Source organism: Herpailurus yagouaroundi, unplaced genomic scaffold (assembly GCF_014898765.1).
Source record: "Herpailurus yagouaroundi ecotype Mexico unplaced genomic scaffold, PumYag 139, whole genome shotgun sequence".
NCBI classification, from domain to species: Eukaryota; Metazoa; Chordata; class Mammalia; order Carnivora; family Felidae; genus Herpailurus; species Herpailurus yagouaroundi.
The window spans coordinates 67,621,748-67,645,950 of record NW_024412394.1 but is presented as its reverse complement, the minus strand read 5'-3'; the positions used below and the strand labels follow the sequence as shown (position 1 = coordinate 67,645,950).

Here is a 24,203-nt window from a genome sequence, read left to right as displayed (position 1 = left end):
AAGGACACATCTAAAGAGCTGAGCTCTGGTACTAATTTGTTACCTAATTTTAGGCAGGTCATTTAACCTCTTTCATTCTTTAATGGAACCAGGCCTAAGACCTCGTACTAAGACCTAGTTCTGTACTAAGACCCTGAAAGAATAATACCAACAGGCCACTGTGATCAAAAACGAGAGTATAAAGAGTATACAGTGTGAGACACAATATGAAATGTGACATTGATGTTCATAACAAGCATTCTAAGTACAATATTTTTATGCACGTGGACATATTTACTCCAGTTGGAATTCACTAGCCACAAATGTGGGATGATTTTCAACAAATCTTAACTAAGACCATTCCAGCCACTTTTCTAGTCCTGGGAACAGAGTAGTGAACGAAAGGTTTCTTTTGTCATGGAGCTTACATTCTAGTTGGATTGGGGAGTGAGGATGGGCATAAGTAGATAAACAGAAAAATGTATTCTTGAAAGATAGTATTAAGTGCCATAAAGACAATAAAAGAATGTCATGTGATAGTTACCTATTCACTTGATCAGTGTACCTTTTTATTTCCATCAATGATATAGCACAGTGGTGAAGATCATGGCCTCTGCCACCATTTATTAGTGACCTTGGACAAATCATTTAACCTCTCAGTCATTCCTATTTGCATAATGGGAATAAGAATAGTTTCCTACCTTATAGTATTGTTACAATGACTAAATGAGTTAATTACTATAAAGTGTTTACAACAGTGTTTTGTTTTTTGTAAGTGTTCAATAAAAGTTATTGTTATTAATACATATTACTATTATTGGTCACTGATAAAAAGTATTTTGGAGGATGGGATCCAAAAAGGAGCCATGTGCATGTTACTTGAAACCTCCTTCTTGGCTGATATTGACACAATCAGTTTCAATTTTACTTAATTGTGCTATCTTCTTTATCTTAACCATACATAGGATGTCAAGAGAAACCTTTTCAAATATCATGCTGGAATATAGAAACATATGACAGTGTCCTCCATAGAGAATTGGATAGAGTTAAGCATTAGAATGGCCTGGAAAACTTTTGAAAGATAGTCATGCCCTTTCTCTGAGATGAGTGAGAAAGGGGAAGAAGCAGACAAAGTCAGAACCCTATTTAGGGAGGAGGGTTTCATGTCTAAATATAATTAGAATTGTACAAAAATGTGTTATAGGGAAATCAGTGCATGGTCATAAGAAGGGTTTAAGCATATAAATAATTATTTCTCAGGGCTGTTGGGAATCTTTCTGGGTGCATGACAGTTCGATATTTCTGATTTGATGACACTATGGGTATTCTGACCTACATAGGAGAAAGGATACATGCTAGATATTTTGAGCAACAGCAGAAACTGCTGTAAGGACTCTCATTTAATCTGGGAATTTGAAATAGAATCATTAAACTTTCAGCTTTTTTTATTACCAAGTGTAAGACAGAGCAGACATTCCTACACCACCCCTGAGTTTCTTCTTATACCTAGCACTTACTCCCAGCCATGAACTTCACTCCAGCCCAAGAATGATAATGTTGACAATACCATTGACCTGTGACAACTGTCCTGGTGTAGCTTTGGGGAAGGAGCAATCTTGAATCATATTGCTTCATACCTACTTTGTCAAGTATGGGCTGATACTTAGCCATCTAATGCTCTAAAAATGATATCCAAACCTGACTTTATTAATGACCCATTTGTCATCTTGAACAAATAAACAGATGTGGAACCACTCCTCCCGATCCTTCCATATCTGTACCTTAAGCTGCCTTTTAGGTGTTTTTCCCTTTTGTGGCTGCTCTGGATGTTTACGTGAGTGGGATTTTGCCTATATAAAATGTGGAAGAGAAGCCTATAGGATTTGTCCTAGCAGTATGTCCCCAAACATAGCCCAGGACTCCATCTGTGTTAGTCTACTCAGGCTGCTATAACAAAGTACCACAGACTAGGTGGCTTAGACAACAGAAATTTATTTTCTCACAGTTCTAGAGGCTGAAAATCCAAGGTCAAATTGCCAGCAGAGATAGTTTTCTGGTGAGGCCTCTCTTCCTGGCTTGAAGATGACCACCTTCTCACTATGTCCTCACATGGCCTTTCCTCTGTGCTTATGTACTCCTGGTGTCTCTTCCTCTTCATATAAGACACCAGTCTCATTGGATTAGGGCCCCACTCTTATGACCTCACTTAACCTTTACCTCCTGAAAGGCCCTGTCTCCAAATACAGTCACTTTGGGGATTAGGCTTAAACCTTTGAATTTGGGGGAACACATTTCCATCCATAACACCACCTTAGGAATGGACCTTTTTGTGAGGATAAACTGGCCCATGAATATATGCAAACAACTTTACATTCCTTGGCAAAAACATACACTAAAGACATTACAAAGGAAGTATGGAAACTATAATGGTCATAAACTGAAGTGTATTTCAGATTTCATCAATTGCATGTGGGTATAAAATAAATTGTTCTTTTTATACAGTTTTTAATATTAAGATTAAGTTATAATTAGTTTTCTTATTTTGTAAGAAAGATATTCTTATTTTACAAATTTGTTCAAATGTATTTGGGGGAATGCTGTATAACTTAAAGCTAATTTATGAATTCAATTGTGTACATATTGCAGCTAAGGGAAGGGGAGACAATCAAGCCAATTGAAACTTCAGAGAATCCAGTTTATGCTGTAATCCATCGTCAGTATATTTATTTTTTATCTAGTAAGGAATCTAGAGAAAAATTTATGAAGAACCCAATCAAATATATCCGCCAACCCAAACCTAAGCCTACTATGCCCATTAGGATTGCAATTCTGGGGCCTCCAAAATCTGGGAAAACTACAGGTAAGCATGTGTTTGCCTTTGTTATTCCTTTTTTGTTCCCCCAGTGTAGCTAACATACAGTGTTATGTTCATTTTAGGTGTACAATATAGTGATTCACCAATTCCATATATTACTCAGTGCTCATCAAGATAAGTGTGTTCTTAATCCCCATCACCTATTTCATTCATCCCTCTACCCACCACCCATCTGGTAACCATTAGTTTGTTCTCTGTATTAAAGGGTCTGGTTTTTGTTTGTCTTTTTTTCTTTGTTCATTTGTTTTGTTTCTTAAATTCCATATATGAGCAAGATCATATGGTATTTGTCTTTCTCTGACTGGCTTATTTCACTTAGCATTACACTCTCTAGATCCATCCACGTTGTTGCAAATGGCAGCATGTCATTCTTTCTTATGGCTGAATAATATTTCATTGTACAAATATATGAAGTATATAAATAAATATACGTGGTATAAATATACCACATCTTCTTTATTCATTCATCTATCAATGAATACTTAGGTTGCTACCATAATTTGGCTATTGTATATAATGCTGCAATAAACATACGGGTGATGTATCCCTTTGAATTAGAATTTTGTATTTTTTGGATAAATACTCAGTAGTGCAATTATTGTATCATGGGTAGTTCTATTTTTAATTTTTTGAGGATCCCTCCATACTGTCTTCCACAGTTCCTGTACCAGTTTATAATCCCACCAACAGTGCACGAGAGTTCCTATTTCTCCACATCCTTACCAACACTTGTTGTATTGTGTATTTTATTTTAGCCATGCTGACAGGTGTGAGGTGATATCTCATTGTAGTTTTGATTTGCATTTCCCCAATGATGAGTGATGTTGAGCATCTTTTCGTGTGTCTGTTGGCCATCTGGATGTCTTCTTTGGAGACATGTCTGTTTATATTTTCTGCCCCATTCCATAACTGGGTTATTTGGTTTTGGGGTATTGAGTTGTATAAGTTCTTTATATATTTTGGACACTAATCCTTTATTAGATATGTCATTTGTTAAGTATCTTCTCCTATTCAGTAGGTTGTCTTTTAGTTTTATTGGTTGTTTCCTTTGCTATGCAGAAGCTTTTTATTTTAATGTAGTCTTAATAGTTTATTTTTGCTTTTTGTTTCCTTTGCCTCAGGAAGCATATCTAGAAAAATGTTCCTAGGGCCAATGTCAGAGAAATTACTGCCTGTGCTCTCTCCTTGGATTTTTATGGTTCCACATCTCACATTTAGGTCCTTAATCCATTGTGAGTTTATTTTTGTATATGGTGTAAGAAAGAAGTCCAGCTTCATTCTTTTGCATGCAGCTGTCCAGTCTTCCCAATATCACTTGTTGAAGAGATTGTCTTTTTCCCATTGCATATTCTTTCCTGCTTTGTCAAAGATTGACCATGTAATTGTTGATTCATTTTTGGGTTTTCTATTCTGTTCCATTGATCTACGTGTTGTTTTTGTGCCAGTACCATACAGTTTTGATTACTACAGCTTTGTAAAATAATTTGAAGTCTGGAATTATGATACCTCTAGTTTTGTTTTTCTTTTTAAAGATTGCTTTGCCATTCAGGATTTTTATGGTTCCATACAAATTTTTTAGGATTGCTTGTTCTAGTTCTGTGAAAAATGCTGTTGTATTTTGATAGAGATTGCATTAAATCTGTAGATTACTTTGAGTAGTATAAACATTTTAACAATATTTGTTCTTCCAATCCACGAGCATGAAATGTTTTTCTATTTCTTTGTGTCATCTTTAATTTGTTTCCTCAATGTTTTATAGTTTTCAGAGTATAGGTCTTTCACCTCTTTGATTAAGTTTATTTCTAAGTGTCTTATTATTTTTGGTGCAATTATAAGTAGTATTGTTTTCCTAATTTCTCTTTCTGCTACTTCATTATTAGTATGGAGAAATGCAACACATTTCTGTACATTGATTTTGTATCTTGCAAGCTTACTGAATTCATTTATCAGTTCTAGTAGTTTTTTGGTGGAGTCCTTAGGGTTTTCTATATATAGTATAATGTCCTTTGCAAATAGTGAAGTTTCACTTCTTCTTTACCAATTTGGATGCCTTTTATTCCTTTCTCTCATCTGATTGCTATGGTTAGGACTTCCAGTACTATGTTGAAAAAAAGTGGTGAAAGTAGACATCCTTGTCCTGTTCCTGTCTTCAGCTGAGAGCTTTTCCCCAATGAATATGATGTTAGGTGTGGGTTTTTCATATAAGGACTTTATTATGTTGAGGTATTGTTACCTCTAAACCTACTTTGTTGAGAGTTTTTATTATGAATGGATGTTGTACTTTGTCAAGTGCTTTTTCTGCATCTATTGAAATGATCATATGGTTTTTATCCCTTCTGTTATTGATGTGTCCTTTGTTATTCTTGAGGATAAAGGAATCTCCTGAAAGCTAGTGCCACTTCTCCAGAAAACCAACTCTCAGAATTGACTCAAAAGGAGATAGAAAACCTAAATAGGATAATAAGTACTCAAGAAAAGTCATTCAAAAATATAATCCCATTCCAAAACAGTCCAGGATCAATCAATAGTTTTAGAGAAAAATTGTATCAAACTTTCATAGAATTAAAAACTCAAACAATTTCTGTGTTTTTGAAGCTTTTTCAGAGAAAAGAAGACAATAAGTTTCCCAATTTATTTCCAGTTTCTCTTGTTATTAAGGAGTATAGTCCTCAATAAATATAAGCAAATATTTTTAAAAAATTAAAAATATATAATCAAATATATGGGCAGAATTATAGTCAATATAATCAAAAGGTTATAAAGAGTACAAATTCATTTTTAAGTTAGCATAATGGTGATACCAAAACCTAACAAAGATAATACAAGAAATTATAAGTTAGTATCACTTATAATTACAGTCAAATAACAGCATATTAAGATTATGTTAGCATAAAATTATATTAAGATATTTTAATATAAGATTTTAAAAGATGGAGATATAGTCTACTGTATTACTAGTTTAAAGAGTAAAAATCCATTATCTTATCATTGCTGAAAAAGACACTTGGTAAACTATACTCCTATAATGTTTGAATTTTGTATAACTTTGGACCGTGCCTTTTTTTTTTAAAGGCAAATAGTCCAACAAAACATTAGTTTTCAAGATGACATGATAACAACATGAACAACAGTTGGTCACAATAAGAATTGAATGGAAAGGACAGATACAGGAGGTGTTTCAAAGGAAAACAATAGGACTTAATGACTGACTAAATCGAGAATGAAGGGGAAAGAAGAGCTCAAAGACAAATTTGTCACCAGGCAAAATAAAAGGGAGTTTTGTGTTCCAACTCTTCAGATGAAAAGTTTATTTTGCCCATTTAAACCTCTTAACATGATGAGTCTTTAATAGTCACATTCTAAATGTTCACAAACGTAATATTTTCCAAAGAAACCAAATCATTGACATTTGAAATAGGATCCCACAACCAGAGCAAAAGGTGAAAATGTGGATAAACAATCTTCTTTCTCATATATTTTTCTGTGTGGCTCTTAATCCCCATTCACTATTTCACTTATCTCCCTACCCCACTTTGGGCAACCACCAGTTTGTTCTCCGTATTTACGGATTTGTTGCTGTTTCTTGTTTGTTTGTTCATTTGTTTTTTTCAGATGCCACATATAAGTGAAATCATAATAGTATTTATCTTTCTCTGTCTGTAGGTCCATCCATGTTGTCATAAATGGCAAGATCTCATTCTTTTTTTTTTTTTTTAATGCTTATTTATTATCAAGAGAGAGAAAGAGAAAGGCAGAGAGAGAAGGAGACAGAAAATCCCAGACAGGCTCCATAATGTCATCACAGAGCCCAATGTGGGGCTCAAACTCATGAACAGTGAGATCATGACCTGAGCCAAAATCAAAAGTCAGACACCAAACCAACTGAGCCACCTAGGTGCCCCAAGATCTCATTCTTTTCTATGGCTGGTTAGTATTCCAGTGTGTGTGTGTGTGTGACATCTTTATCCATTCATCTATCAACGGACCCTTAACACTGATTCCATATCTTGGCTATTGTAAATAATGCTGCAGTAAACATAGGGTGCATATATCTTTTCAAATTAGCATTTTTGTTTTCTTTGGGTAAATACCCAGCAATGGAATTACTGAATTGTATAGTATTTCCATTTGTAATTTCTTGTGGAACCTCCATACTATTTTCCACAGTGGCTGTACCAATTTAAATTCCCAGCAGTGTAAGGTTCCCTTTTCTCCACATCCTCATCAACACTTGTTGTTTCTTGTCTTGTGATACTAGCTATTCTGACTGGTATGAAGTGATATCTCATTGTGGTTTTGATTTGCACTTCCCTGACGATGAGTGATGTTGAACATCTTTGCATGGCCATCTCTATGTCTGCTTTGGAAAAAATGTCTGTTCAGGTCTTCTGCCCATTTTTTTTTAAATCACATTATTTGATTTTTGGTATTTAGTATTATTATTAGTTGACTTGTGGTATTATTAGCTGACCTCTATATATTTTAGAAATTAGCCAATGGATAATTTAGTAGGTTGCCTTTTGTTAATGGATATATCCAATTTAGTAGGTTGCCTTTTGTTTTATCAATAGTTTACTTCACTTTGCAACAGCTTTTTAGTTTGATATAGTTCCAATAGTTTATTTGTGCTTTTGTTTCCTTTGCCCAAGGAAACATGTCCAGAAAAATATTGCTATGGCCAAAGTCCAAGAGATTGCTGCCTATATTTTCTTTTATGAGTTTTATGGTTTCAGGTCTTACATTTAGGTCTTTAATCCATTTTTAAGTATAGTTTTGTATATGGTGTAAGTGATACAGTTTTATTCTTTTGCATGCTGCTGTCCAGTTTTCACAACACGATTTATTGAAGACTATCTTTTCCCCATTGTGTATTCTTCCCTCCTTTGTCATAAGTTAATTGACCATATACACACAGGTTTATTTCTGGGTGCTCTATTTCATTCTGTTGATCTGTGTGTCTGTTTTTGTGTTAATACCATACTGTTTTGATTTCCCATTTCTTTGTTGAAACAGAGGTGAACTTTTAACAAGGTATCAAATTATAAAAGCCTTATTATTATTAGAACTTTAAAAAGTAGGTCTGATTTCAACATTTATGGCAAAGCTAAGATTAAGGGCTCTGTAGCTCTTGCAAGGGCTTCCCTTTGGGGTGGCCCTAACTGTGGTCAGTTAATCTGCATTCCCCGTGAGATAGGATGGGCTCTCTCAGTGTCCTCTACACTCTCCTGTTTTCAGACACGATGAGGCAGGGTACATCGACCATTACAGAGCATGGCTACATTTAGTAGTTACTGAAAGCCATTGCCTATGGTCTCATTTAGGTGAAGCAGAAGTCAAAATGGATCTTGTTTCAACCAATGGCAACACCTATGTGACTTTGGACAGATTATTCCATTTTAGTGGGCATGAGTCCTCTCATCTATAAAATTAGAATTTCAATATTCATTCTATCCACCTGATGGAATGGTTGAAAATATCAGATAAAGTCACAGAAGAAAAATTGCCTTGTGAGTTATAAATTACTATTAAAATGTCAGGTATGCCATTATAATTTTTAAAAATTATTTCCTGTAGGATTAATTGAGACCTAACTGTGTAGGGATATGCTATTCTGATTGAAGCATGGATTCCATAAATAGATAGATGAGGAAACATATAGTTTCATGTGTTCGGTGACACAGGAGTATTAGATTATTATTTTGGACATAATTCCAAATAGAAATAGTACATAGGAGTATTAGATTATTAGAGTATTAGATTATTATTTTGGACATAATTCCAAATATAAATAGTACACATATGATGCCATGTAAAGCTCTCAAAAATTTTGCTACCTTGTGCAGAAGGAAGAAAACACTTAAATATTGGTTTTGGTTATGAAAAAAGCCCCACGGAGTTGGCTCGTTAGCCACATACCTGAAATATTAATAACGATTAACCTTTGACAGTATTAGTTCAATAAAATGTAACAATTTTGACTTTCAAAATTTCTTCAGGGAATATGAAGATTAGCTCACTGTGGACATCAATTAACCAGAAATTAAAAATAAGGTTGACTGATGAATTTGTGAAATGGAGTAAGTTTAAATTTTAACCTTTTTCAGTTGCCAAAAAAATTTCAAGTGAATATGGCTTAAAGCGCTTGTCAATAGGAGAGGCGATGCGTTATGTATTAAACAGCCAACCAGAAACAGAGCTGGCGCTCATGTTAAATTGGCATCTTCATAAAGGAATGACAGCACCTGATGAACTGGCTATTCAAGCCTTAGAAATATCTCTGATGGAAAGTACATGTAATACTGCGGGGTAAGTGGGAGTGGCCGGTGGGGAGGGAGTTAAATCAAGAAATCACTCACAGAATTTAAAACACTTATCTTCAACAAGGTTTAAAGCTCTTGTAGAGGGTGAGATCTACTTCTCAAACCTTAGGCGCCTACATGGTTATATATTTTTAATTTTCTGTCAGGCTAAAACTTGGCTTGAACACTTATATGCCAGAATAGCAAGCTGGCCACTGCATTCCCTGTAGCAACCTGTGTATCGTCGAAAAGTTTCTGGCCTTACACTGCTGACAAAGGAGGCCAGTGCGACTTCCAGAGCCTAGTAGACCTTCTCACTGCCCCATGGAATGATGGAGGAGTGGCCTTCCCCTGCCCCCCAGATGGTACTGGTCTAACAGAGATGGTCTCGCACTGGCCCAGCTCTCTGCACAGGTAGCAGTGCCCCTCCCTTAATGCTACATCTGGACAGGAAGGTCCCTTTCCTGAGCTCTCTCTTTAGTTTACACTTCTCTGCTCAACCATGACTCTCCCAACACAGCCACCGGCCAAACCCAGTTATAGAAGCCAGGGCAAGCCAAGGCCCTGCTCATGAGCCCAGGTCACTGACCTAGAATCCCACCAATTTATTTACAGTTGTCTTACAGTAGGAGCCTTTATGCCCTTCCCTGCCTCTGCTCTTTAACCAAGTCCTTGGCCGGTTCTCTTAATTTCAGTTACAGAAGAGCAGATTCTGGGGTGTCAGATTTTTCCCCCAGGGAAGGCCCTGGGACTTACACAAACTGAGTTACCTCCTCCCTGGTGTTTAGCTTTGCATGCGAGGGATCTCAGTGAACACAACCCTGAGTCACAAATGTTTTATTTCATCTTAACACCAGGATAGTGACTGCCTAGTCACCCTGAATGTTTCTTTTTTTTTTTTTTTTTCTTCAACGTTTATTTATTTTTGGGACAGAGAGAGACAGAGCATGAACGGGGGAGGGGCAGAGAGAGAGGGAGACACAGAAATGGAAACAGGCTCCAGGCTCTGAGCCATCAGCCCAGAGCCCGACGCGGGGCTCGAACTCACGGACCGCGAGATCGTGACCTGGCTGAAGTCGGACGCTTAACCGACTGCACCACCCAGGCGCCCCTGAATGTTTCTAATCCTGACGGTCACTCAAGCAACCTTTCACAAGCAAAGAAATTGAGCTACTCTCCATTAAAAAAACCTCAAAACATCAATGGCACTCCCATAACGTTCTCCATTAGGTTTGCCTGGCTACATTAATTTACAGTTCTCTCTGCCATGGAACTTAGAACTACTGCCTAGAGACTTGGCCACAGAGCACGGAGTGAGGGGGTCCTATGACTTCCTCTAAACCAGCCCCTCTTGAAGACCACCAGCTGGCAGGCCCAGCCTGCTCCCACCTCAGAGGGAGTTTCCAGGCCTTGGGGGTCACTCCTCCCAGAATTTGTGGACAGCCTTTATTCCTCATCTGAGTTTGATAGTAATACTGTCATTATCTCAGACTGTTGGACTAACTTAAATTCTCTGTCATTTCTGCTCAGGGGCATGATGGGTCCTGATGGAACATTCTTTCTCAGATATCACAGGGCTACTCTCACCAACTCCCTGTGTCTCCTCCCACTCGCCTGCCTCCCCACAGAACTTTAGTATAAAAGCAAGCTTAGAGCACAACTGTTTTCCCATATTTGCTTAATCTCTTACTAGGATACTATTCGTTGTGCCAGTTCCTGTTCTAGTTGCTTTACATACTAGATCTATAAGTCTTTAAGACAACTGTAAGGGTTAAATATCATCTCCCCTATTTTACTAAAAGCTGGCACTCAGAGAGGTCAAACTAGGTCTCAAATCTAAGTCTGTCTGCCTCTGAAACCTATACTCTTTCCACTGTTTCATTTCTTAAAGTAATAGCGCCAATTGAATAACACAATGCTCAAGGTATTATGTGTGTTCTCTTGAATTCTGCCAAAGCCTAGCTCTGTGATGCTAAGTGTATGAATTCAGAGCTGTGTCTGTATGTATGCTGCCCTACACCTGGCTCATGGGCTGACTGAAGTTAAAAATATAGAGATAAAGAGGGCAAAGTACAAAGACAATAAATCAAGTTACACAAGGAAGGCCATGGGGCTACTCCTAAAGAGATAGACTGCTTCTAGAAAACAGGAAGGAAGGTATGAGAGAAAAGAAATCTGGAATTATTTTCATGTTTCCCCTTGTTAGTGTTGTCATCGATGGCTATCCTGTAACTAAGTATCAAATCAGCCTCCTGGAATCTAGGTCAATCATTCCCATGGTCATCTTTGAGCTGGATGTGCCTTCCAAGGAGATTTTCAAAAGATTGTTCCTGGAAAAAAAAAAGGAACCAAGGTAATGTGTGTGATGAAAGCAATGATAAAGAAATGAACTTTAATCATCCAGGAAACAAGTATGTTTTTACAACTTTTTCCATTCATTCTGTTTCGTTATTAGTTTGCCTTATCCACTGCACAATAGCACACAAATTATGGCAGTCAAAAACTCAAAACACCGCAAAAATATTAATGAGATTAGGCAATATTATCAAGAACAACATCAGAACTGGTATGTGATTGATGGATTTCACAGCAAATGGTGGGTGTGGAATGAAGTCATTAAGAAAGTTCAAATGGTGAATAAATATATGCAGACATACCTGGAAAGAATAAACGCAGGTAAGAAAACACCTTGTTATTAAAATATAATAAAATATTAAAGTCTACACATGCCTGACTCTTGTTACCATAATTCATTCAATTTGAACATTTGTTCCCACGATCTTAATCAGCATTTTAAGGATATGGTACTATCCAATTACTGGAGCATGTAAACTGTTCTAATAAATGACTGCCACTACTCAGGCTATCATTTATTGAATTCCTGTGTGAACCTAGCACGTAAAAGTAATACATAGCCTCTCACTAAAAGAGTTTATAGTGTTTGGAATGCCACGTAAGAAGCTAAGTTTCAAGAATGCTAGTCATACGAAAGCAGTGGTCTGTGGAATGACATTTGGCAAAATTTTGTTTATGAACCTAGAATTAAAGTTATTTTTAGTATTTATATCCGTTATGGTATTAGATAAATGTTGAGTCTATAAAAAACTAAATGTAAGCATAAATGCCTTTTAATATATATTTTGAATCCATGAAAGAAAATATATTCCTCTAAGTTACTTGATTTTTCTCTAGAAATACACAAAATAAAAGGAAAGTTATCTATATCTGATATCTCTAAAAAGAGTGATGACTCCAAAGAATTTATCTGTAGAGACATTTGGTTAGCGACTGTTTAACAGAGAAGATGTAATGAGGTACGAGAGCAACGTGACTAAGAGAATCTTGTACAAGGAAAAATGCAATGAGGATTCTGCATCATTTAGTCTTGATTTGCTTCATTATTTGGGTATAATCAGTATCCCTGGTTCCTGTTTTTCTGCAGACCAGGAATTTGTTTTTCCCTGAGGATTACACGGCATGACGAGTACAGGGAAAAAAGAATTGAGTTTTGAGAAACCAACTCGCAGTGAGTTTTGGCTAACATCACACTAGAAAAACACTACATCGCAGACTTTGAAGCAAAAATTGTGAATCATTCATTTCTGTTTCCCGATTTCACCCTCCTTGCCTTAGATTCGGCTCCCTGGAAACAGATTCAAGATTAAAAGTTGTGTCCAGAAGCTTAATCAGAAAGTATTCTCAGGATTTGAGTTGTCAGATTAAGCAAACAAAAATACAGAATGCCCAGTTACATTTGAATTTCAGATAAATAGCAAATAATTTTTTAGTGTGAGTGTGTCCCAAATATTGCCAATACTCTAATACTAAAAAAATACTGAAAACTCATCATTGCTAATCTGAAATTTAAACTCCCTTAGCATCTTGTATTTTATCTGGCAACCCTAATCAGAAGATACACCCGAGGGGAGTGAGGACACTGGAATTGGACGGAGGGAAAAACTGACCTGCCGTGTGGTGCAAATAGAAGCCTCAGCAGACAGGGGAGCCCTGGAGCTAGGATGGGCCTTCAGAGTTTCCCAAATTGAGGGGAGGACCGAGGTTCTGTATCCCTCCATTGGCCTGCCACTCAACACAGATCACTCTGGGGGGGTGTGGGGGGAGGGGTTAACCTATGACAGACGGGCAATTCCCATTGCAGCTGTGACCCATCAGCACTGATGTTGCTAGCATCTGGGGGATGGCCGCATCAGCCCTGAAAGTGGGGTCTGGATGAGGCACCATGGTATCCGCTTTATTACTCCATATATACATGCCTCTGCCTTGAATAGTTTGATCGAAGACTACCCTGTTGATCTTCTGCTTCAACTTCCACCTAATAATCTAACCTGTACCTGATTGTTTAAAATTAGTCTTGACTTGTTTTTTCATTCCACATTTCTTTTGTATGCTTTTCAAATGATCTCCTATCGGGGAGCCAAAGTTTACTCTAATGATATGGAGCAAGGTCAGGGCTAGAAGATTAAAGAGACTCTTCCTCATTCTGCTTATTACATCAGAATAAGATACGTAGTTATTGCCAGATGTCATCAAGAATACCCCAAAATCAGAAGAAGAGGTATTTGAGTATCTTTTAGGACTTGTAGTCATATGATTCTAAATTACCCTGTCCCTGTCACGAAACCTGTCAGGATTGGTGAGGTTAAGCACATCTGAGCTAAAGAGCAATCTAGGATTGTAATACTGTAGTACCATATAGTATAATATTATAGCACTATGTAATACTATATTCTTTAATAATACAATATATTATTATACCATAGTACTGTAGTATTATAATAGTTTAATATCCTTTGTAGGGAAGGAATATTAGGGCTTAGCCTTTTCATCTGTGTCATAAACAACAGGTGAATAGTGTATTAGTTTATCTGTTGCTGCATAACAAATTATTTTAAGACTTAGCAGCATAAAATACACACACACACATGCACGCACACATGCACGCACAATTTCTGTGGGTCAGGAATCCAGGCACAGTGTAACTGGCTTCTCTGCTTCAGGGTCTCTCACAATCCTAATCCAGGTATTGTCTAGGATTATTGTCTCACCTGAAGGCCCAACTGAGAAAGAATCTACTACCACATTCGTTCATGTATTGTTGACAAGATTTTGTTCCTTGAGGATTGTTGGGTTAAGGGCCTCAGTTCCTTGCTGGCTGTTGGCCCAGAGACCACCTTCAGTTCTTCCCATGTAGTCCTTTCCAATATGGCAGCTTGTCTTATCGAGTGAACAAGCTGAGAAGGCAAGAAAGAATGCCAACAAGACAGAAGTCATGATATTTTGCAATTGTCTTAGTTTCCTGAGGCTGCTGTGACAAAAGGCCTTAAACTGGGTGTCTTAAACAACAGAAATTTATTCTCTCATAGTACTGAAGGCTAGAAGCTCAAAATCAAGGTGTGACCAGGGCCATACTGTCTCTGAAGTCTCTAGGAGAGAATCTGTTCCATGTCTTTCTCTTAGCTTCCACTGTTTCCAGAAATCTTCTGCATTCCTTGGCTTATAGATCATCACTTCAGTCCTAAGGATAAATTTTATGTTTATATCGTCACATAATGAAGTATGGGTTATGCTTCATAATTTTATAGTTAATTTAAGATCTTCTGAGGCATAATAATAACAAAGTATGATTTATGCTTCATAATTTTATAGTTAATTTAAGACCTTCCTAGTCATAATAATAATTTTTAAAAGGTAAAACTTCTCACTAGTTAAAGGGACCATTAAAATGTATTGGGGGGGGTCAAAATTTACTTACTGTAACTAAGCTGTATAAAAAATAATTTCATTTTCTAGAACATCTCATATTTTTTTGGAATCCCCATTCCAGTACGGTATTGGGGAGAAAACTCTTAAAACTGTTCATTGAAGGACCTGGGGCTCTTCCTTTTTAAAATAGACTCTTTAGGGGCGCCTGGGTGGCTCAGGGCGTTGAGTGTCCAGACTCGGTCACGATCTTACAGTCTGTGAGTTTGAGTCCCACGTCAGGCTCTGTGCTGACAGCTCAGAGCCTGGAGCCTGCTTCAGATTCTGTGTCTCCCTCTCTCTCTCTGCACACCCTCCTCTCTTATGCTCTGTCTCTCTGTCTCTCAAAAATAAACATTAAAAAAATATATAAAATATAAAATAAAATAAAATAAAATAAAATAAAATAAAATAGACTCTTTTGGGGTGCGTGGGTAGCTCAGTTGTTTAAGTGTCCGACTTCGGCTCAGGTCATGATCCCACGGTTCATGGGTTCGAGCTCATGTGAGGCTCTGTGCTGACAGCTCAGAGCCTGGAGCCTACTTCAGATTCTGTGTCTCCCTCTCTCTCTACCCCTTCCCCACTCGTGCTCTCTCTCTCTCTCTCGCTCTCTCTCTCAAAAATAAATAAACTTAAAAAAAATAGACTCTTTATGGTAAACCTAGTCACTTTTGTAAAATGTTTCTTCCCTTCTCATCTGAGCACACGGGAGGTTTGTGTCAGTAGCATCATGTCAACAAACTATTGTCACTTTTGAAATCTACCCCATGGAAAAATTTAAAATATGTAGCAAATTTATGTGTGTGTGTGTGTGTGTGTAAGTGGGTATGTATATACGCATATACATATATATGTGTAGATATTATATATGTATGTGTGGATATATATATGCATAATATCTATATATATGTATATGAATATGTATATGCATATATATGTATAGATATTATACATATATATATCCACACATACATATATGGCTTATAACATATATATAATTTATAATAGTTAAGAATTAAAAACAACCAAAACATTCATCAAGAGATAAATGACTAAGTAAACTATATGTATATTTATACAATGGAATACTAAGCATCAATTAAAAGGAATTAGGTAAATCATATAAACTGATATGTCAAAAAAGATGTCAAAGACCACAACTAACTGATAAAAGCAAGTTGCAGAATAATGTTTACAGTATAGTGGCATAAGCATACTATATGCAAAAAATAAATGTGTATATGTAAGTATATAGAAAAAAAAGTCTGAAAGAGATACAAACTCAACAGTGATTACTCCCTGGAGGAACGATGAATTGAGAAGATGAAAGTGTGAAGAGAAACTTTTAGTTTTTACTCTATTGTTTGGAATTTTACAATGTGTATGCATTTGTATGATGCATATGTCCTTGCATTTATTTTAACTTCTAAAATCACTGTGTTTTCTATGAAAAAAGAAAGGATAATAATAATCTGTTACTAATAGGAAAAGCTGCATGCATTGACAAGTTATGTATCACACCTCAAGAACTGATTTCTCGCCTGGGGGAATTTGGACAGTTCTGCCCTATCAGCCTGGCCGAATCATATGAGCTCGTTGATTGTTCTGTAACTGAGTCACTGAAATTTGCAGCAGAGTTCAGAGGGCACTATTATAAAATGAGTTCTCAGGAAAACCTGAATGTAAGTTTGTTCCTAACTCCAAATACTTACTAGGGAAAGAAAATGCCTATGTCGGGATTCATCAAATAGGAAAGGGTGGGTGCAGCTGGGAACACCCAGGAACTGGAGACCAGGAGCCCCATTACTGGAACCTGTGACTTTAAGACCAATGAGGCACCTCGGAGTCCAGTCCTGAGACTGCACCCCAAGATATATTTTGGCACAAAGCAGAGACTCAGGATCAGTGAGGGGCCCTCAGCTTAACAGGTAGAGAGACCCAACAGCAACTCCCACCAGTGGTGGGGATGCTGAACATCAGGACCCAGCCCACAGGTGGTTATGGTTATGGTTGTGGTTGTGGTTACGGTTATGGTTTATTCATGGTTATGAATAAACAGTGTATTTTAAACCACCTTTGAAAGAGTAGTTACTCTCCATCCAGGAGCTATTTCCCAATCAGGTCAGGTTGCCAAGAAAGGACATAAAACATACTGCTCTAGATGTGCATCAGTCTTTACAGCAAGCCCTTCCACAGCACATCCTCTCTAAGATGGAGAACCAAATGGAATATTTCCCATGCTCTGCAATCTGGCCCACTCCAAAGAAGGGGGGTCTCTGCAGTCCCTCCGTGGCAGCCTCCCCTTTCCTCCCAGTGGCAGCTGCTTCTGGCTCAGCAGGCACTCAATATGTCACAGTGAGTTCAAGTCAACAGCTGAAGGAATCTGTCTTGTTCCTGATGATTGCAAGGTCCTTACAGTCCCGATAGTCTGCTTCTTCCCGACATGCCCAAGTGTCCACAGGGAGTCATCATAGCTTCTGTACAGGGAACCATCATTAAATGTGTCTGTGTACTGTGAAAAAAGAAAAAAGGTAGGCAGCTAAGGGATTAAGGTCCTAGAGTACAGAAGGGAAGTCACAGTCAGTGGAAACTTCTTCATCACTACAATTCCCTATATACCTTATATTTCTGTTTAATGCAACAGAATACAAATCTGTTCTAATATTATGTCTGCAATTTTTTGAGATAAAGGTTGGTAGCTGAAAACTAATCAGATGCCTCTGGACGTTTTACTTTCCCTGAAGAATTAGAATTTTAAAAATTCTATTAAGGAGGCATTTATTTCTTCCTGCATATTTAAATGGCGATCACAGAATTGTAAAACTGGAAGTGACAGTGCAGATCATGTATCTGGTCAGCCGCCTCCATTTTACGGAGTGCTAACTGAAGCTAGACAGCTTAATTCACCTGCCGAGCAGCACCCAAGTAGTTAATTACACTGCAGAGCAGGGAGACAGGCCAGCAAGAGACTGTGCACTCTCTGGTGCCTGGCGCGTACTACGAGCTCAATAAATGTTTTATTTATTTATTTATTTATTTATTTATTTTTAAAAATTTTTTTTTTCAACATTTATTTATTTTTGGACAGAGAGAGACAGAGCATGAACGGGGGAGGGGCAGAGAGAGAGGGAGACACAGAATCGGAAACAGGCTCCAGGCGCTGAGCCATCAGCCCAGAGCCTGACGCGGGGCTCGAACTCACGGACCGCGAGATCGTGACCTGGTTGAAGTCGGACGCTTAACCGACTGCGCCACCCAGGCGCCCCTCAATAAATGTTTTATATGTGAGTGAGTGTGAGATCAGGGGAGAGATCTTAGATGTCATCACTTCAGAGCATTACTATAAGGATCTTGCAGTCAGGGAAACAAGTTACTGTAGTGCAGAAAGTGGCTCTCAGATGGTTTGCTGCTGAAAACGGAGAGAACAGCAGGAGAGCCCCGGTGTCTCTTTGACTGGCGTAGCACTCCTGTTTTAAACGGTCTGATTGCTGTTATCATTTTCTTTAGAAATTTTTGAAGAACCCAGAATTGTATGTGCCTCCGTTAGCACCTCATCCTCTACCACCTGCTGACATGATCCCCAAAAGGCTGACGCTGTCGGAGCTGAAGAGTCGATTCCCTAAGTGTGCGGAGCTCCAGGGCTACTGTCCAGTGACCTATCAGGATGGAAATCACAGGCAGGTCCTCACCCTCGTGGGAGTTTAGGGTGATATCTCTACTCAGAATAGGTAGTTCCTATAACAGTCTTAATATTTGGGTGAAAAGGTCACTATTATTTAACTATAAAATGTTCTGTTTCTTCTTCGAAGAAAATTAAACATTTTTGACATTTTATTTACACGATACTGCATAGTAATTTTACAACAGGGTTTTTTTGTTTTTCGGTTTTTTTTTTTTTTTTTTTTTTGTCTTTCAGATATGAGGCCCTAATACCTGGGAACATTAACTATGCTTTAGAATATCGTGATCGTATATATATTTGTGAGAGTCGAGAAAAACTCGAGAAATTTTTGAGGTGAGACCATTCACTAAGTTACAAATATTGAACATCTTCTATATTTGGTGCACCATGCTCGGGGAGGTGTGCGTGTGTGTGTGTGTGTGTGTGTGTGTGTGCAAAATATATATTTTGTGTACAGACACACATATGTATACATACATATATACATGTATAATAATGAATAAGAACTGGTCCCTGCTGTCCCAAAGCCTGAGGCTCCGGGGTAAGATAGACTTTATGTACCTATTGACAAAGAATGTGATGGCATTTAGGGTGGGGAAATGCCAGGAGTTCTGAAAAAGTGTGGCCCAAAATTCTGATTGAATTGTCTGTTGAAGTGAGGCCTGAATGAGGAGTGGGAATTGAGTGAGTGGCGGGAAAGAGAGACAGGTTCCAAGCAAACAAACCTGGCCCAGGGGAGTCACAGAACTGCCAAGAAATTCAGCATGACTAGACATGATGTGAAGAGGAAAAGGAGAGGTGAAGCTGGAGAAGGTGAGTGGTGCCAGAGGGTGGAAGGTCAAGTAAACTTACCATAAATCATTGATCCAAAAGGCAGAATGAATACATTGCCTGTTATAATCAAATCTGCTTTGGAGAGAGACCATCATTGGAGTGTTGATAATGGTTTGGAGGCAGGAATGCCAGTGCTGAGGCTATTGGGATGATCCTGTCCAAAATAATACAGCCTGTTTGAGGTCAACCATGAAGACTAGTGTGGGCAAAGCAGTGGGCTTCTGACCAACCAAGCCCCGAGAAACACCAACACACAAATATGAGAAGAACTTGCAAGGAGAATGAAGAAGAACCCACAGAGAGGTGAAGGAGAGCCAGGTTGGGGAGGCTCTGGGGAGGAGGGGAGAGCGGCGGGGGGGGGGGGGCGGTGGCCAGCAGGTTTAAATGCTGCTTAGAGGTCAAGCAAGACAAGAGCCGAAATGTGTGTCAGATTGAAGTTATAACAGGTCATTGGTGATCCTGGTAAGAATGGTTTCAGTGGAGTGAGATGAGTAGAAGCCAACTACAGCATACCACAGAGGGGATGCAAGGTGAAGAAATGAAGACCTTGCCTCGTCCCGAGGTGACAAACACAGCAGCTGAGAGGGTGATGCACCTGAGGGCAGCGGGATGGAAGTGAGACCACCGGACATGGTTGCACGCTGTAACTTGGACCGTGCATGCCCCAAGTGAAGGGAGTAGCAGCTGCTCATCTACCGCCAGACATTTCTTTGTTTCACAGGAAGTTGGGAACCAAAGTTCTTTTTAAATTTTGTTTACTTTTGGTGTTTTTTTGAAATTTTGATACAAATTTCTAAAACTAACATGTGGATCAGATCATATAGTATTCCGAAAATACTATGTGGAATTTGTGCAGTAGTTTGTGATCTCCACTAAAGCTCACTGTTTGAAGAAGTGTATAAAGAAAAGACACTAGTTGCTAGAAGTGATAGAGAACTGATGGAGTGAAGGTAGTTTTTCTTTTTCCTTGTATTTTTCAATGGGGACAGTGTGAGCATGTTTAGATGCAGATGGATGGGAAAGATCCAATAAAGAAGGAAATGCCAAAGGTGGGAGGCAGAGAGAAATTACTATACTAAAGAAACCTGGAGACAGGCCAGAGGGGGTCCAAAGTCCGGTGGAGAGGGTGGGGACAACTCTTACATGGCAGGTAAGCTCCCCCATGGAAAGAGGAAGTGTGTGCGCCTCTGCTTGTGGTGAGCACTTGAGGAAGTGCCACTCAGATGGCTTCTCTTTGTGACATGGCACCTACCTCTAGGAGCTCCAAGCTCTGACCTCCCTTGTCACGTTCTCCCCAGTGGAGAAAACCAGGTGCTGAACTGTACCTCTTAGTCGTCTCCTGTACATTCACATCCCTATGTACTCACGGTGAGTATATGTGTGAGCATCCATCTGATGAACTTTGTGTTCTTAGGTTGCCGCAGAAATACTGGAATCAGAAGCTTCCATACAAACTGCCCCCATTAAAGGAGCCCATACACCTCACGAGTCTTCCTTTGCCTGGATATCTGGAACAGGTTCAGTTACATGGTTGTCTATGTTCATATATTAGTAGAGTACAACGATCTGTTTTTTAACAATTTTTATTTTGGTAACAATGAAACTGAAGGCAGAGTTTTCTGATTTTTAAGCTGTAAATCCACTCTTAACCTATTTTGATTATGGGTGGTTGTGAAAAGAAGAAGTGAGAAAAACCCTTGGTTCTGTAGCTAATCCCCAAATACCTGCAGGAAAATGAAGAGAGAGTAGATTGTCATGAAATTATTTACGGTTGACTTGTGGTTAGATTCTTATTTAAATTTTCTTATTTTTAAATTTGTAATATGAAGATTCAGTCTCTGAGAGGTTTAGTCACTGCTCAAAAGTGTTGAGTTGCAAAAGCACCACAGCTAAACCACCAAAATCATATTTTGCCCCAAATCTAGGGGCAAATGCCCCCAAATGCTACTCAAGTCACACTTTATTTATCTAAATGTAACTCTTTTTACACAGAATAAAATTCACTAATAATCAACCACTATTTTAAAAGTTTTTTTTTTAATTCTATAAAATTAATGCCTGGGGCATAAATAATTTCATACTTTTCTCACAAATTCTTAGCCACATCATTTTTTTTTGACTTGCCTAGATGGTGAGCCTTCAATCTGGTTTAGTATCAAAAGGCAAGATGAGGCTCACCCATAGAGGAGTATTCTCATAAAAGGCCACATTTCACCAGGAGGGCCTCACATCTTCTCTGCCCGCTCAGGGCTTCAGAATCTACCGTAGTGACAACTGTGGTCTCTGGAATTCCTTGCCAGGTGGTCAGGAGTCCTGATAGCAAGGCAATCTGGTCAGCTCTGGCAATGGAAGTAGAAAATGGGCCGAGACAACTCAGAGCCCAGGAACCCCTTCTTTTGTCTTTAACATTCGGTTATGGAAAATGTCAAATATAAAAATAGAAAGAATTGTGTAATGAAGCCCATGTATCCATCACCTTCCTGACATTCAGCCAATTTGTAATTTTCATTCTTCCTAATCAAATGTACTTTGTGTTCCTTTCTTGTTGGTTAAGTGGGCATCTAACCACCTTTATAAGCCCCAGGAGGCTATTAGAGGCAAAGAATAGCCTCTTTATTTGCCACCAAGAGAAGAAACCAAATTCAAATATACATATGATTTACGTTGTTCCCTACCTGCAGGGTATTGCAACTTCACTAATTAAAGCAATGAATGCAGCAGGATGTTTAAAGCCCAAATTCCCCTTCTTAAGTGTAAAGAGATCTGCACTGCTATTTATAGCTTTTCACCTAAAAGGTATGTCTTCTTTAATGACATGATACTTGGCACTAATTTAACATTAATTGTAGTATACGTGATAAATGCATAGGATTGTTGAGCTGGATTGGTTGTTTGCATTGGTGTGTGTGTGTGTGTGTGTGTGCGTGTTGATAGCAAATATTTTGATGAAAATATCAAAATTGAGTTTCTAGTTTTTAAAGCAAGGATTACAAGTAATATAATCGGCTCTCCATAATCCATGCCACAGAGAAAGGTGAATAGAGGCAATTATGATCTAAAATGGATTAATCCCTAAATCTTACGTGTGATTTGAATATCTTCTCAGCTATAGCTGTGCAACTGTCTCACACATGTAGTTCTCTTTCTTTTTAATTTAATGACTCACTAACCTAACAGAAAACATTTACAGTTCTGTGAAATTTTCTGCAGCCTACAATCCCAATGGTTCTGAATATACAAAAAGGAAGTATAAGAAGAAGATGGACCAATTTTTGGAGAGATGTGAACTCATTACATATCTGGGTGCCAAGATGACCAGAAAATACAAGGAACCTCAGTTTAGAGCCATTGACTTCGATCATAAATTACAGACCTTTCTCTCTCTTAAAAATATAGACCCAGTTAATGGATAGTTTGCTTGGGTAACTGCAACCAGAATGTCAAGAGTTATCTGAAAGGGATGGAAGGAAATAGGTTGAAAATCTGGCCCTCTCTGCAGCACTTTTCCCTTCTGGTGGACTCAAAGCACTGCCAGCCAGGAGTGCGTGCACCTTCCTCTATAAGCATAAGTCTTAATATAATTTACAAATTATTGCCTGAACATTCTTCCTTTAACAAAATAGTTATTCCATTTAGAGTAACTCATTTTACTTAATAAATTTATTGTTCAATTTCCTTTTTAACATTTTCAGTCTCCATTAAAGAAAATTGCTCAGTAGGTGTTAGAAAGCTTCAAGAAATGAAATTAACATTGATATAAATAAAATAGAAACATTGGTTACACTTTCAACATAAAGAGCTGTTTGTAAACGTCATGAACTAGGACATGTTATCAATTTCCCAACAAAATAAATGCATTTGAAATAACTAAATGGCTTTTCTTTTTCCTAAGTATTCAAGAAGCAAGCTGTAAACATCATTTTGTAATTATAAATCACCTGCAATTTTGAGAATGATGAAATCTAGAGTCTTATCATGTGACATTAACCCAGAAGTATGTTAGAGGAGAGCTTACTAGATTGAATTTGAATGAGATTTTAAAAATAAGATTATCAATTTTTCAGCAGCAGTATAAGAAACCTAGGATATGAAATAGCAAGACTGGCTCTTCAAAAAATAAAAAATACAACCATTAACTGTGTGATCTTAGGTAGATCTTGGTTTCTCTGAGCCTTTGTTTCTTAATCTCTAAAATGAGTGATTTAGTTCTTTTTTTCCAGCTTTATTGGCATATAATTGACAAAATTATATACACTTAAAGTGCTCAACGTGGTGATTTTGATATAGGTATACATCATGAAATATTTCCCACCATTAAGTTAACTCGGCTTATCCAACTCCTCACATACTTTGTGTGTGTCTCTATGTGTATATAGCGAGAACCCTAAGGGCCACTCTGTTAGCAAATTTTAAGTACACGATACAGCATTATTAGCTGTAGTCCCACACTGTACATTAGATCCTCAGAATTTATTCATATTATAATTGAAAGTTGTACCTTTTGACCAATATCTCCCCATTTCTCCTCCCACCCCCCACCAGCCCTTGGCAGCCACCATTCTACTCTGCTTCTATGGGCTTGACCTTTTTTGTTTTTTTGGATTCCACAACATGTATGATACCATACAATATTTGTCTTTCTCTGGCATATTTTACTTAGTATAATGTCCTTCAGATTCATCCATGCTGTCTTTGATCCCTATCATTTCAACAATGTTAAAAGCTAGAAGGCTGTTCTGTATATTTTTTGTATATTTTCATAATAAAATGATGT

The 24,203-nt window shown here is 37.9% G+C and overlaps 1 protein-coding gene and 1 long non-coding RNA gene across 3 annotated transcripts in view; one reads left to right on the top strand and one right to left on the bottom strand.

Moving 5' to 3' along the window:
* AK9 (adenylate kinase 9) overlaps nt 1-23,301 on the top strand; it is a 131,382-nt gene extending 108,081 nt beyond the window's left edge. For both annotated transcript variants that reach the window (XM_040474339.1, XM_040474340.1), the window contains 10 exons: nt 2,626-2,839; nt 8,959-9,160; nt 11,360-11,506; nt 11,609-11,829; nt 16,399-16,595; nt 18,421-18,590; nt 18,830-18,928; nt 20,844-20,946; nt 22,111-22,225; nt 22,640-23,301. In XM_040474339.1, the coding sequence (XP_040330273.1) occupies nt 2,626-2,839; nt 8,959-9,160; nt 11,360-11,506; nt 11,609-11,829; nt 16,399-16,595; nt 18,421-18,590; nt 18,830-18,928; nt 20,844-20,946; nt 22,111-22,225; nt 22,640-22,842 (1,671 nt within the window). In that variant the 3' untranslated portion in view covers nt 22,843-23,301. The remainder of the gene's footprint in view (nt 1-2,625; nt 2,840-8,958; nt 9,161-11,359; nt 11,507-11,608; nt 11,830-16,398; nt 16,596-18,420; nt 18,591-18,829; nt 18,929-20,843; nt 20,947-22,110; nt 22,226-22,639) is intronic.
* Nucleotides 11,700-20,924, bottom strand: LOC121029888 (uncharacterized). The gene is made up of 4 exons (XR_005789954.1): nt 20,682-20,924; nt 17,330-17,425; nt 14,220-14,405; nt 11,700-11,810 (listed from the first exon to the last, which is right to left on the bottom strand). It is a non-coding gene; the product is annotated as an uncharacterized LOC121029888 (long non-coding RNA).
* Nucleotides 23,302-24,203: the final 902 nt, after the last annotated feature.